Source organism: Nothobranchius furzeri, chromosome 2 (genome assembly GCF_043380555.1).
Source record: "Nothobranchius furzeri strain GRZ-AD chromosome 2, NfurGRZ-RIMD1, whole genome shotgun sequence".
Taxonomy (NCBI): domain Eukaryota; kingdom Metazoa; phylum Chordata; class Actinopteri; order Cyprinodontiformes; family Nothobranchiidae; genus Nothobranchius; species Nothobranchius furzeri.
Window position 1 is genome coordinate 59576974 of NC_091742.1, and position 14492 is coordinate 59591465.

Consider the following 14492-nt stretch of genomic DNA (forward strand, 5'->3'; position numbering starts at 1 on the left):
GAAATCGACACGCAGATAAAGACTACAAATACCAGAACTGGCTTTACGTTACGTTGCGCCAATGTCGTTAATATATTTGATGATATAAGCTAACACATCTAAATTTACTTATGCTGACGAGGTACGTACGGTAATTTTCGACGACTTTAAATAATTTCAGAATTTTCTTTTTCGCGTTAAATTGAGTGAATTGAACCCGAAACGAGTTAGGCAGAACAGTCGACCGCACGGACAGTGTGTCGGTAGGATTAAACGAAAAGCACAGGAAACATTCACTGAATTTCTGAGATAATTAGATCTTCTACGACATTTTTAAGGTTTCGCTTCGTAACAAGCTTAAACTGTAGATTTATTGAACACACCACAGTATAAGTAACTCTGCTTTCGAGATTTTCACAACAATTAAACGAAGATGTTGATTAAAGTGAAGGTAAGTCATATAAAACATAACGATAAGCCTACTGCAGCTTTACAGGAAGACGGTATTAACTTTAAAATGTCTTTATTACAGACGTTAACTGGCAAGGAGATAGAGATTGACATAGAGCCCACAGATAAGGTATATTTATACATATTTATATCCACATGGCTGTTTAACTCCTTTATATTACTGAGCATTGTGTTTACATTCAAACTCCCATCCAGGTGGAGAGAATTAAAGAAAGGGTGGAGGAGAAAGAAGGAATCCCTCCCCAACAACAGAGGCTGATCTACAGTGGGAAACAGATGTGAGATCATGATGCATGTCCCCTAATAAATTATAATGCTTTATTAACCCTCTGGAGGCAGGTGTTGCAGATTTGCAACGTTAAAACCTACCTACCTGGTTACTCCACCTACGCATTTCATGAGCATTTTTTTTAACTCAGAAGTACCCCTGAAGGACTTAGTTGTTCGTCCTTTTATCAAAACTTGTTTTGAGCCTGAGAGGGTTAAACCTTTAAAACACCATCTGGACAGCAGCGGGTCCTTAAAAAGTCTTAAATTAGCTTTTCCAAATTTAAGGCCTTAAAAATGACAAATAATCCTTAAATACAGTTTCCAAAGGTCTTAAATTACCAAAGACCCAATAAGCAAGATTCTTTTATTTCTATAAAAATTTCGTAAATTTCTAGTTATTGTTCAGCATTTCTTGTGTATGATATTGGCGTAAGCTGAACCGTACACATTCAGTTGGTTGTGAAAGGGGGCTATTTTTAGATGAGCACGTTAGCTGGTTAAGCTAGTGGGAGCTTGCGCCATGGGGAAGTGCAAGTTTAATGTTAACTGGATGGCTAATCCCACGTTCGCGACGTGGTTAGCACCGGTTCCAGGCAATAGCTGGAAATTATAGCTTAAATTTCATTTTAAAAAGTTGCTTAAATTTGGTCAAAGTGGCCTTAAAAAAGGTCTTAAAAAGTCTTAAATTTGGCTCCCTTAAACCTGCAGATACCCTGTATTTATCTAGTCAGTAAGCAAAGCTTCTCGGGTTGAAAGTTTATATTTGGTTGATCATCCATCCATTGTCTATACCCGCATATCCATGCAGGGTCACAGGGGGCTGGTACTTGTCTACAGCAGTCTCTGGGCAAACAGGCGGGTACACAGGTTTCCAGTCCATCACAGCGCAACACAGAGCCACACATGACAAACAACCATACACACACCTAGGGACAATTTAAAAAGACTAATCAACCTGAAAGTCATATTTTTCGACTGTAGGAGGAAACCATCAATATATATACTGGACAATTCATTTCCATAGGCTCCAATATCACGTTTTTGAGGGGAAATGGGAGGTGGCCACCACCGCCATTTTGACCGTGTCACAGGTTCCGTCAAGCCCAGACAATTCCACAAAAGGGAAGATAGGTGGAGCTGAGGGTGTGGCTGTAAGGCTGGGATCAACTGACGACACCCGGTCGAACTAGCTACAAGCTAACCTGAAGCTAACCCAAAGCTAACGCGGAGGTGGGAGCTAAGCTAACGGAGGTAGCAACCTAGCTACAACCGGAGTTAACTGTGCACAACACCAGAGCTTCTGAGTCAGAGATACGCCGGGCTGACCGCTGGGTAAAACCGGGTGGAAAGGTTTCCATCCCAGAGCTCCACAAGCAGGCAGCCCGCGCAGCAGACAGGAGCTGCGGGGAGGGGAGAACGGGTGGAAAACATCGGTCTCCCGAGAGCTCCACAAGCCGATAGTCGGAACCCAGCTCCACCAACATGTTATATTTCAACCAATTTTCTAAAGTGCAGCATTATGTTAAATGCACTGGGTTTTACCCTATTACATTTAAATTTCATGGTTAAACAGTACATGTTAAAACCTAAGCTCAGCTCGGCAGTGACCTAAAATACATAAATATAATTTTACTTACCGAAAAAAATGAAATGGAGACTCCTTGGACGCTCTATTAGTGCAATTAATGCCACAGCAAGTCATTTTGTCCAACAATTACACAAATAATATCCAAAAAAGAATACACAAATGCTACAACTACTGGTCTAAGGTGAGAGACTGAAAATGGCGGAACAGTTTTCAGGCGAGGCCGAGGCTCAGACTGAGGCCTTTCCACGGAGCTAGCTCTGCGGTCACGTGGGTCTGATGCTCATAAATTATTCAAATTTTTAGGCTTTTAATAGAGCTCCGGACGTCACGTGACTCTCAAGAGAGTAGATGCCATGTTGGCAGGCAACAAAGGTAAACAAAATGAACGGGATCGGCATGGATTTTACTCTGTCAGAGTTTACTTCACACTTTAAACCAAAGAAATCGTTTTATATAGTCAGAAATTAAATAGACTAAACATCTCCGACCCTTACCGTGCCCCTGGGATACTTTTTAAAAACGCCAGAAGCTGTCGGAGCGGACTTCTTACCGGACCTAGCCGGGGAACCCTTTGGGATTCCCCCGGAGGAGCTGGCCCAAGTGGCTGGGGAGAGGGAAGTCTGGGCCTCTTGACGCTACAGCCCCAGCAACCCGACTCCGGATACGCGGATGAAAATGGATGGATGGACAAATAACATAGATTTACATGTAAGTAGTTTAAATAGAGTGCTGTGCTGTTTGAATGTATAAACTGAACGCCAAGAGAAATCACTAGTTTGATTTTTTCCGTGAATAAAATAAATATGTCAGGCAGGAGCGTCTCATGATCTGTCTGAGATCTGTCTCGGTGAGACAGATAATAGCAATCCAAAGTGCTTTTTATGTGTGATCTGACAATTGATCAACCATTGCTTAAAAATTAAATACAGCTTAGCGGGTTAATTGCTGTGATCCTAAAACACGTAAACGGCAGCACGCAGAACTCACGAGGCAACGTTTTACGTGATGTTTACTTGTTGCTATGAGTAATAAGACGGAAAAAGCCACGCCAAAATAAGTTTAGGAAGCCCACTAAGAATCGTAATAAAAGCATTTAAAATTAATACCATACACAGTTGAGGAAACGTTGGTTTAAGTACCTGATATGAAGTGGTCGCTGCATGAGTGAAAACCTTTACTCTCGGGATCCCAGTTTCATTTTAGCCCGGTCACTAGCGCATTTCATTACAATGATCCAACGTTTGCGGCACTCCGGATCTTGGGGAATCCTGTAGATGGCTCATTCCTTATGTCGTCCGCGTCTGTTCTGCATCCTGGGGCACAACAGGAATCTACCATATTTCCTGTCTGATTGAGTTTTCTGACAATAACAAATAGTCCAGCTGCGGGCTTCTGCCTGCCAATATGGCGCCGTTTCGATTTGAACTGTTGCATGCCGGGAGAAGTGACGTCAACTCCCGGAGCTCTATACACTTAAACAGAAGAGTGAGAAAAAAATTCACCCCCCTCAGAGTTGTCATGAGTGTAAACTAGATCATTTAAACCAAAAACATGTTTTGGTACCAGGCTGTAAACATGTTTATTTCTGCTGTGAAATTGGTATTTTTAACATGGGAGTCAATGAGGATTTGCTCGCTTCTGACACCAGCCCCTAGTGGATGAGGGTGGAACAGCATTTTATTTCACTTCCGCATTGGCCTCAATTTCTGTCCCGCATTGTGGGGGCTTGGAGGAAACCCAGGGAGAACATGCAAATTCCTTGATTTTATGGCTTGTAGGGATGTAAGAAAATATCAATATGGCAATATATCACAATATATTTTTCCTGCAATATTATAATCGATATTCAAAAGCCGTGTATGGAATTTTTGGAAGAATTTACATACTAATTATTTGTGTTTTGTCTTTTCTTTTGGTGCAGTTCAAACACTGACCTCTAGTCAGCAGTAGTGTGCAATGGGTTTTGTTTCCACCACTGAAATGTAAATCCCTCTATTATGGTTCAGATTCCTCATGTTAAACATGTTACATATCAGTTTGGACTGTTTATTGAATTTTCCTGCAGTAATTCCAGTCTAAAAAAATTCACCAACATCATCTGGCTGAATGTATCACGATATATTGTGATACATTGTACCGCCTCCCCTGTATCGTTTACGTATCGTATCGCCAGAATTTCACCAATACACATCCCTAGAGGCTGGGACCTTCTTGCTGCAAGGCAAGAGCTCTAACCATTGCTCCACTGTGCAGCCCCTTGGTTGATCATATTTAATATTATTTAGCTTTTAGAAATAATGTATTTATTAATGATTAATTAATTAATCTGGTGAAGCGTTGTGTCAGATGTGTGTGGTATCAACTCACCTGCCTTCATTTAATGTTTGACTTTTTAATAATTCTTGTTTTCTATTTATGCAACAATAATACCACTACTACTAAATAATTGTCAATTTTTAATGCTTGTGTGGGAAAAAAAAACATTGAAAACAATTTCACTTGTCTAAGCAATAGTAATTCTGATTGAAAAGCAACAGTTTTTCACAAAATAAAAATAAATTTGCAGGCAGATTTTTCTTTCTTCAAGTTGAACAATATTTTAGTTTTAAAAGAAAAATAATTAAAAATACATGATTGATTAGAGTAGAATAGACTTTATTGATCCCACAGTGGGAAAATTCACTCGTTACAGCAGCACATACACTTAAGAGAATAGTTTGAAGAAAAATAATAACAAAGGTCATAAAGAGTCATATACCTCTCTACGTGGTCTTAATTATTTGCTTTAATGTTTTCTAATTGAAATATGGTAAAGATGTCACCAAACAAGAAAACACAGACATCATAACAGCATTTTACAAAATCATGGATTCATTTTCTACTATTTATTTTTATTTTATTTTTTGTCAATTGTAGGAATGATGAGAAAACAGCAGCGGACTATAAGATCCAGGGAGGCTCAGTTCTGCACCTGGTACTTGCCCTGAGAGGAGGATGCCTGTTCTGCTGAACGCTTGACCTGCTACAACATAAAATTAAATAAAAATACGCTGAATGTTATACGATGCCTGCAAACGTCCCAGAGTTTTTTAAATAAGTTTCACAATCATCTGGTGACTCTGAAGACAACACAGAGCGTCTAGTAGAAACCCCTCAAATGGTTTCTGCTTTGATCTCCACCTTTCTTTTGCAATTAACAGATTTTACTGTAAAGTTTTATGTTTCAAAGGCAAGAAAACAAGCTCCAAATGCAGAAAGGCTACATTAGCAAACAGTTCTTTAATGTTCTTTTTTCTCTGTGTGAATCAAAACTGAGATGTTTAAAGTTCTGCTTGAGTGTAGAGTTTAAAGTAAAGGGGACACATTTGTAATTTACAAATGAATTTTACATTCGTATGTGTTCTGTCTCACAGAAGTTACTCCAAGTGTTAGAAGCACTGATCAATGTTAGATCAGTAAAGGAAATTATTTAAAATATTATTTCCACATTGCTGAGTTGTTTTCATATTGTTGATATGCTCCTTGTCTCAGCTCCTTGGCACCCAGCTGTTCAGTTTACAGACATGTTGCTCATTTTTACACCATTTCTGAAGGTCTGATGACCTTTTTGCTGAGTCTACCTGTATGAACTATCCTCTCAATGTGTTCAGTATAATGTGACTTATTTATGTTTAAGTTGAATAAAACTGATGCTAATAAGGCTTCCTGTTAATTGTTTTGGATTAAAGATTTGAAACCTAAAACCACCTGTGCTCGTTTTATTTATCACACTAACGATGAGTCGTTTACATCTTACTTATGAACCATAAAATGTGAGATTCCATAGAAATATGAAATATCAGTCTGATGGCTCTTTGAATATTTTAACCAGAAGATCAGAACTTTTTATTGCAGGGATTAAGCGACACTTCGTATTAACTCCAAGGAAAAAGAGTCAGGTTTATAATAGTTAAGAAATGTATCTCTACACAATTTAAACAAGACTAACTTTAAACACTCTGTGTACTGATGGACTAAGGTGGAGTGAGACGTGATGAATGATGATGGTGTGTGTGTGTGGAGTGTTATTCAGAACCAGCGGATCCAGACAAGCATTTAGTTCTGAGTGGGAATGAATGTTTCGCTCTAAACTTTAGTAGGAGATTTATAATACACATGAAACGCCATCTGTCGGTCTACGTACCCCAGGGGAAGCCTCCATTCAGATTCCCTTAAGGGGTCGTGAGGTTCAGCTTTTATTCTGAAGGAACCGTTGCGGTCAGGTGTAACTTGCAACAGATTTTATCCAGCTTGTCGAGATTCTTTCGGCTGAAGAGAAAGTCCGGATGGCCTGTCCGAGACTTCTCTAGAACGCTTTGAACTGAACTAAACGTGACATGGGATAGTTTTTATAATTGTCTTATTTTGGTTTACTGGCGAATCAGAATTTGACATGCAAAAGAGGGTTTATACAAACACCACAGAAAACCACGCCTCGCATCAGAAACAAAGGTTCTGATTGGATCAGACAAAAGGAAATGTGTCATGTGACTTTAGCATTACTCTGTGTCATTGTGTCTAGTGCAAATGTCCAGGATTATAATTACTTGTAAAATGCTACTGATCACAGGATTATAATATCAAGTAATAACATTGTCATTTCACAGATTGATTGAACATTGGGCTCACATTATTATTGGTAATAACAAAGTTGTTGATTATGTATTCATCAAAATAGTTCTCCATCTTCTCTTGAGCTGTAAAGAGGTGAAGCAGTTCAGATGAGCAGAGTGCATGAAAGGCATTGGCCACTATCTCATGTAGATTAGGCTGTCAGAGACTTCATGTCTCCACTTCAGCAGATGAGTGGAGCATGACCTTTAGGTCAAAAACAGGACATTTCATGACGCTACAACACTATAACAACAAATATTTATATTTATGTGTTCAAATGAAATAGAATAGACATGCAATACATTTTTAAAAATAGCTTTTCAGTAAAACTAGACAGTTTATCATTCTAACACTTCTGGTTTCTCAAGGGGGTTCCACTGGGGTCTATTCTGGGACTGCTGTTATTTTGCTTATAGGCAACAAAGCTTTCATAATCAAATGTGATGATGATGATGATGAAAGCTTGTTTTTAGCTTGAAAGTATGCAAAAATAGTGAAGGTTCCAGATCAGTGATGTAGAGTTGGATAATTTAGATTCTAATGTCATGTAATGTTTCTCGAGATTTCTATATTATTCTTAATTGTGGAATTATTTGTCATCTTTAAATAAAAACTGAGGACGAAACACTAATTGTTCCAAAAACTCAATGTAAAAAGAAATAAATGATCATGTCACATTGCCCAGACACAAAAAGTCACCACCTGGATTTAACTATGCAAAAAGGTGGGAGCCTCCTATTGGTTAATTACTGCATGGATGATTATGGATGATGTTATTTAACCCAAATGAGCTGCTTCTCATGTCTTAAGAGAACTGTCCAATGCATTATTATTAACTAGTCTGATGAGTCCAGATGGACCCTGTTCCAGAGTGATGGCGCATCAGGGTAAGAAGAGGCAGATGAAATGATGCACCCATCATGCCTATAGTCCTAGTGGGTTGCTGGGGGGATCCTAGAGGGATCTGGGGTTGCTGCAGTTGGTCAGTTCTAGGTTCAGCAACAGGATGTGCTCCAAGAATGAGGTCAGCTGACTACCTGAATATACTGAATGACCAGGTTATTCCATCTTCCCTGGTGGCACGGGCATCCTCCAAGATAACAATGCCAGGATTCATCAGGCTCAAATAGTGAAAGAGTGGTTCAGGAAGTATGAGACATCATTTTCACACATGGATCGGCCACCACAGAGTCCAGACCTTAACCCCATTGAGAATCTTTGGATGTGCTGGAGAAGGCTTTGTGCAGCGTTCAGACTCTACCATCATCAATGCAAGATCTTGGTGGAACATTAATGCAACACTGGATGGAAATAAATCGTGTGACTTTGCTTATCGAAACAACGCCACAGCGAACGTGTGCCGTGATCAAAGCTAAAGGCGGTCCAATGAAATATTAGAGAGAGTGACCTTTTATGGCAACCTTTGTTTGGCGGGGCGGTGTAAGTGAGCTGTTTCTATAAATCAGGCTTCAAAACAGTGTTTTTTGTTTAAATTTTATTAACCAAGACAACATTGAGTTTGTGACATTATTAAAACTAAATGCACAATAACCGCTCAGGTCCTAAACACACCACTTGTTTACAAAACCCTGTTCCCCTTACAGCTTCAACAAATTACACACAATACTGGCCAAACCTTTATTACATCTCATTTATCTGACACTTGTCATCACTCCTGTAGGACTGAGACTCCCAAGGAAGAAATCTCTTACAGGTCTGATAGTTTGGTAACGGTCTCATTCACCTGTTGTCATGGCAGCATGCAGAAGGAGCAGGCAGTGACGATGCCCTAAGACACTTTGGGGAAAACTCAAGAGTACGGGGTGTGTGTTTTTACTTCATATTTTATGCAGACAATCCGATAAGTTCCTAATGTGAAGTAAGACAATGTAAAGTGATGTGTTTCTTCAAAATGAGGTCGTAAAACATCTGTTTACTTGTTAAAATGACTGATTGTTCATAAATCTCCATAAAACCCCTCTTAAAACATTTGAACTGTCACTTTGGACAGCGTGTTCAGGTTCTGCTGGCACCTGTAGTAATATTGCACAAAAAAAAATCCTAATTTAAAAAATAAATCTTTTTTAAATGTGCAAATGGGGAGATTTATACACAACTATCAATAAATGAAACAACAAAAAAACCTCTCACCACTCACATATTAGCAATGCAAAGTTGAGAAAAATTATTGAATCTAGAGGTTAAGTGTAGTGCTGCTTTTTAATATAGTTTTGACAAAATGGAAAATTTAGAGAAACGTTCGACCATATCTCAACATCTGTCGAAAAAACCTCACTCCTACAGTCGCACCAAAAAATACTGGGATTCTAATTAAGGCAAGTAAACAAACATTGTGCAATGTTTTGGTTGCCGTAAGAGAGTCAGGATATGACGTTTACCTCTCAGGCGTTACGTTTCTGCAGCTTAACGAGTGAAAACGAAAGTCAAAAAGGCGTTGGAAAACAATCTCAATTAAATTAAACATGATAGAAAAAATAAGAAAGATAATTACACGAGCAAAGAAAATGATATTTAAAAAGACACATCGTGGAGCCGCGTGACAAAACAATAAACAAATCATGTAATAAAAAATGTAAAAGGATTTTACGTGTCGACAATCATAAAATGCAGCTTTGGTGTATTAAAATGAAAATTTCAAAATAAGATAGACAAAACCATTTTGAACATCACAATTTTTGTAAAAAAAAAAGAAAATAAATAAAAAAAGATTACATTTTATTCATCGAAGCAGAAATGAATTAAAAGGATGAACGTGTGTGCTGATGAATGAACCGAGGACCTGGAAGGTGCTAATTATTGCACTTTTAATGGACCCCAGATTGAGTCGTGTTACTTAAACGTGCTTTTACATTTTTTACAGTACATCACTGATTGAAAAGACACTTCAAATAAAGTTTAAGACACAGTGTTGATCAGTACAACCTGTGGGGGTGTTTGCACGTGTGGGTCCCCTCGTGAGCATGAATGTATCTGTGGATGTTTATTCTGAGGGAGCAGGGACGATGAAGAGTTTGTTTTAGCAATCTTCTGATTTGTGGTTGTCCTCCTTTGACAGAGGAGACATGGCCTCCTTCATTTCCTCTCCACCCCCACTGCCGGTCTCAGCTGGATACACAACCACGCACAACTTCTGACCCAAGTACGTCATTTTATCTAGAAATGGAGGGACAAAAAGAGTCAGCAAAGGTGCAAGTAAAAAACAATCAAGTTCAAAGTTCAAATAAAGCTTATCTCCTCCTAGCTTCTCATTAAGAACACAACCATGACAATAAAAATCCCAGTTTTCCCATGACATTCCCAAAAATCTTGGCTTTTGTGCTCACTTACCGACGAAGGCATCAACGCATTTTGGCTTGTTGTCCCAGTAGACTCCCAGGAAGTAGACGGGCACGCCGGTGAGCATGATGGCCAGGCCGATGCCACACACCACGGGCTCAGAGTAAAGGGAGAAGATGAGCAGGAAGGCCCAGAAGATGAGGTAAATAACCGGCCAAATCAGGCTGATCTGGATTGAGGAAAAACAAAAACATTTAAAATTCAAATACTCAGAAGAACTATTGAGGGCTGATACCAATTTCAGAACATTTTAGCATCTCTGACTTGTTGATTTGGGGTTATTCAAACCACCAGATAGTTCCCGAGCGCAGCCACAGCTGCCGACCCTAACCCAAACATCCATAATAATGATTTGTGATCTTGTTTGTTATATCCTGTACACTGATAACTGAAATCAAAAGAAAACAGAGAAACATCTTAAATCACACAAGGCACCGCATGAACATACCCTGATCGGCCGGTACATGTCGGGCTCTTTGATCCGCAGGACGATCTGCCCGGCGACAGTGACTCCGTAGAAGAGGTAGTTGATGAAGCCCACGTAGTTGATGAGGGTGTACATGTCACTGGTGCAAAGCATGAGCAGGGTGGAAAAACACTGAGGAGCAAACATGGTAACGGTGTGAGATGATTCAGTTGAGATTTAGACCAAGTGTTGTCGATGAGAGCAGGACTCACGGTGAAGAGCAGAGCAGGGATGGGTGTGCAGCGTTTCACATGAATCATGGCCAGCAGACTGGGGAGATGGCCCTCCCTGGCTCCGGCAAAGAACAAGCTGCCAGTGGATGCACAAGCCAGATTACACCAGGAGCAAAAGGTGTACACACATGATGTGAAAATCATATGAATCAGAATTCTGACCACCAGGAGTGGACTGGGACCAAAATTCGGCCCTGGCGTTTTTACGAATCGTCGGCCCTCCCCATTGGGAGAGCGGTGGGGGTGGGGGTCGTTGCTGCCTGCTGACTCGTCTCTAGGCCGAATGTGAAATCTAATATGGACTGGGACTGTTAAATTACAAGCAGGGCCAGACCGCTGTGACCGGGAGCCCTGGCCTTCCAGATCAGCTCATTCTCCACGGGCGGAGATCAGCGGGACATTAGCTACATGCTAACGCGGTAAAACAACTCCTACGTCATCGCTCTACCGTGTTTTTCTTGCTAAAAATGCCTGGAAAAACTCTGTTAGCTTCAGGTTACCATGTAGCTAATGTTCTGCAGATCACCAACTGTGGAGCAGAGTCGGCCCAAACTGGGCAAGCAGCCCACTTGGCTAAGCGACCCACCGGGACAGTGCCAGAATGCCAGATAGGCCAGACCACCCCTGATGACCACTGAGGAGACACTGGTACAGTCTCTTAGATAACTAGTGCTTCTTAGCAAGCACTGATAACATGAGGTCTGGAATGAAGTGTCTGCTTTTCTGCTCACCGTGAGGAGGTGAAGAGCGATCCGTTGACACCCCCAAAGGTGGAGAGAGCCACGGAGATGGGCATGATCCACGCCATGACTCCCAAGAGCTTCTCACCAAATGTCTGGATGAGATGATGAAGATCAGAGATTTGACAGGTATCAACGGTTTCACATGAGCTCACTAGAGGGCGACATTCACTCAAAATGTCTGTTTGGGGTTGAAAGGAGCTACACGACTCACCACAGCAACGGCGTTGGAGGCAAGCAGCTCCTGAGGGCTCATGGCGGTGACGTAAGCGATGTTGGCGAAGACGTAGACGAAGGTGACAAGGGGGATGGAGATGTAGATGGCTCGTGGAAGATTCCTTTGAAGATACAATGACACAAGGATGATCAAACTAAGAAAAGTGTTTTCAAATCCAGGGGCAGGGGATTATGCCTAGATTAGGACACTGATCAGTATTTTTGGTTAGACTTTAGGAATGAGAACATTACACCCAAAAAACCCAGACTAAATGTCAAAAACAAAAGGATTAAGGATTAAACGAGGCAGCCTTGTTGGAATGTGACCACTAATCGCCAAAAACTGGCCACAAGTGGTTTCAAACCAGCCTACTCTTTTGTGGCATTTAGCACCAAATAAAGGCAGCTGTGGGTAAATGAGAAGCAGGCCTTACACATAAGGATCCACCAGCTCCTCTGTGACGTAGTTTAGAAAATTCCAGCCCCCATAGGCGAAGGAGCCTTGTAGGAAAGCCAATGCTATCAAACCCACATCGTAGTCTTGGAAGGGCTCGAAGGCATTGGAGGGCTCCAACCAGTAAAAGTTTCCTGCAGGTGAAGGGGACAACATCAGAAAAGCCCTCCTAAACGTTACCCGTGTTACATTAGCATGGCCTCCCGCAGGTAACCGGCCTGCTGTTGATCATTTATCTCCGATCGTATAAACTTGTTTTGCTGTCGGGGTAAACAGACTGTTTTCTATTAAGGTCTGGGCTGGATGGGAGGAACTCCAGCTGAAAATCCTCATCCAGCAAGATCAGTGGGTTTAAACTCTTCTGTGGAACAACTCCTGAGGAAACCTCGTTAAAACATTTACACCCCCAAAAAAATCCCTGCAGTTCGCCTCAATCCCAGAGGATTGAACATATCTGCCAAGATTCCTTCTTGAGATGTGTTTATCCAACTGAACAAAGTGCCCGTCTATCTTGTCCATCTACCTGTCTCACGTGTCTCGTTTCTGTCCTAAAACCAACCAATGAGCTCTTCAAACACTGAAATGCAGTCTGTTGTTTCAGGGGACAATTCCTGTGGCCTCTATAATAACTGGCCTTCAGCCATGTTTGCACGGACCCCCCCAGTTGTGCTGACATGAGCAATGTGAGTTTTAACCTAAAGGAACTCGTCGACCTCTATAGCAGATGCTTGGGGTTCGTACGGTCCAAGACCACTGAGGATGACCGCGTTGGCCACAGGACTGTGTGTGTGTTGAGTTGTTACTTCACACACTCACACAAATGAACCACCAGACCTGTGGACCTATAGCACAGATGGCTTACCCTTGCAGATCTGCACGATGCCCATGATGATGATGAGAGCAAGAGCCAGCAGCTTGCCAGCGGTAAAGATGTCCTGCACTCTGGTGGCCCACCTCACGCTGGCGCAATTAATCCATGTCAGCAGCACTAAACGAGCAAACAGAAAATTATTCGCTTAAATTAAAAAATAAAAAATAAAAACGTTTACTTTCACAACAAGAAAACACATTTTTATTGGATAGTAAGTTTTAGTCTCGGGTTGTTTGTCTAAAATACGTAGAAAATGAAATGAGAGTTGTTGTTTTTTTCACTTTTGCAGAAAGTGAAAAAATGAAAGTGTTCCTTTTTGGTCAGGATCAAAATCAGCAACGTTATGTGTAGATTTAATAACAATGAGGTCATAAATGATGCAAGCTCTGCTTAAACCCAGTGACGTGTGCACCACTTGGACAGACGCAGAACACCGAAAACTGCTTCTTACAAATTTAGATTTATTCTTGTGTGCTGAGTAACGCAGAACAGCGGGTTCAGACCAGTAGGGTGCCATCAAAAGAGCCGCCTGTTGTCCTCTGCTGGGTGTTATTCATCTGATTAAATAAGTCTGAGCTGCCACTGCAGGGAACAAACAGATGCACTTGAGCAGACATGCAGGAGCACATGGTGTGTTCGAAGCAAAACAAGAGGAGGGCACACAGAGAGACATGCACGCTGGGTATGATTGTAGCTGTGGTTGAGTGGTTTGAGGGGGTGTGTGTATGTGTGTGTGTGTGTGTGTGTGTGTGTGTGCGTGTGTGCGTGTGTGTGTATGTCTGCAGAGGAAAGACTATAAGTGTTTGGGTCTTTTCTGCTCCAAATAAAATTAAAGCTGTGGTCAACAAAAGGGGAACAAGTGGGAGACTGTAGAGACAGATTAGCCCGTGACTTCATTTATGCTCTGTAAACACACACACACACACACACACACACACACACACACACACACACACACACACACACACACACACACACACACACACACACACACACACACACACACACACACACACACACACTTGTCTTGCTATACTTGTAAGGACCATTCATTGACCTCTATGAATTTTGTATGACTGCACTATGTATAACCCGCACCCTAACGCTGACTTTAAAACCTAACTCACACCATACCTCTAACACCAACAAGAAGACAACAAGAGACAGGCTAAACATGCTCACTTTTTGGAAAAG

General features: G+C 41.2%; 2 protein-coding genes across 2 annotated transcripts in view; one reads left to right on the forward strand and one right to left on the reverse strand.

The window, feature by feature from the left end:
* The first annotated feature begins 52 nt into the window (after positions 1-52).
* On the forward strand, positions 53-6051 carry nedd8 (NEDD8 ubiquitin like modifier). The gene is made up of 4 exons (XM_015946790.3): positions 53-430; positions 512-559; positions 646-728; positions 5225-6051. The coding sequence occupies exons 1-4, from the start codon at positions 413-415 to the stop codon at positions 5316-5318; spliced, it is 243 nt and encodes an 80-aa protein (XP_015802276.1). The 5' UTR covers positions 53-412; the 3' UTR covers positions 5319-6051.
* A 3111-nt stretch (positions 6052-9162) lies between these two features.
* slc7a8a (solute carrier family 7 member 8a) overlaps positions 9163-14492 on the reverse strand; it is a 29059-nt gene continuing 23729 nt past the window's right edge. The window contains exons 4-11 of the mRNA XM_015946787.3: positions 13290-13415; positions 12408-12561; positions 11972-12095; positions 11749-11852; positions 10997-11093; positions 10767-10916; positions 10310-10487; positions 9163-10135 (exon numbers count right to left, since the gene is read on the reverse strand). Coding sequence (XP_015802273.3) covers positions 9999-10135; positions 10310-10487; positions 10767-10916; positions 10997-11093; positions 11749-11852; positions 11972-12095; positions 12408-12561; positions 13290-13415 — 1070 coding nt within the window. The 3' untranslated portion in view covers positions 9163-9998. The remainder of the gene's footprint in view (positions 10136-10309; positions 10488-10766; positions 10917-10996; positions 11094-11748; positions 11853-11971; positions 12096-12407; positions 12562-13289; positions 13416-14492) is intronic.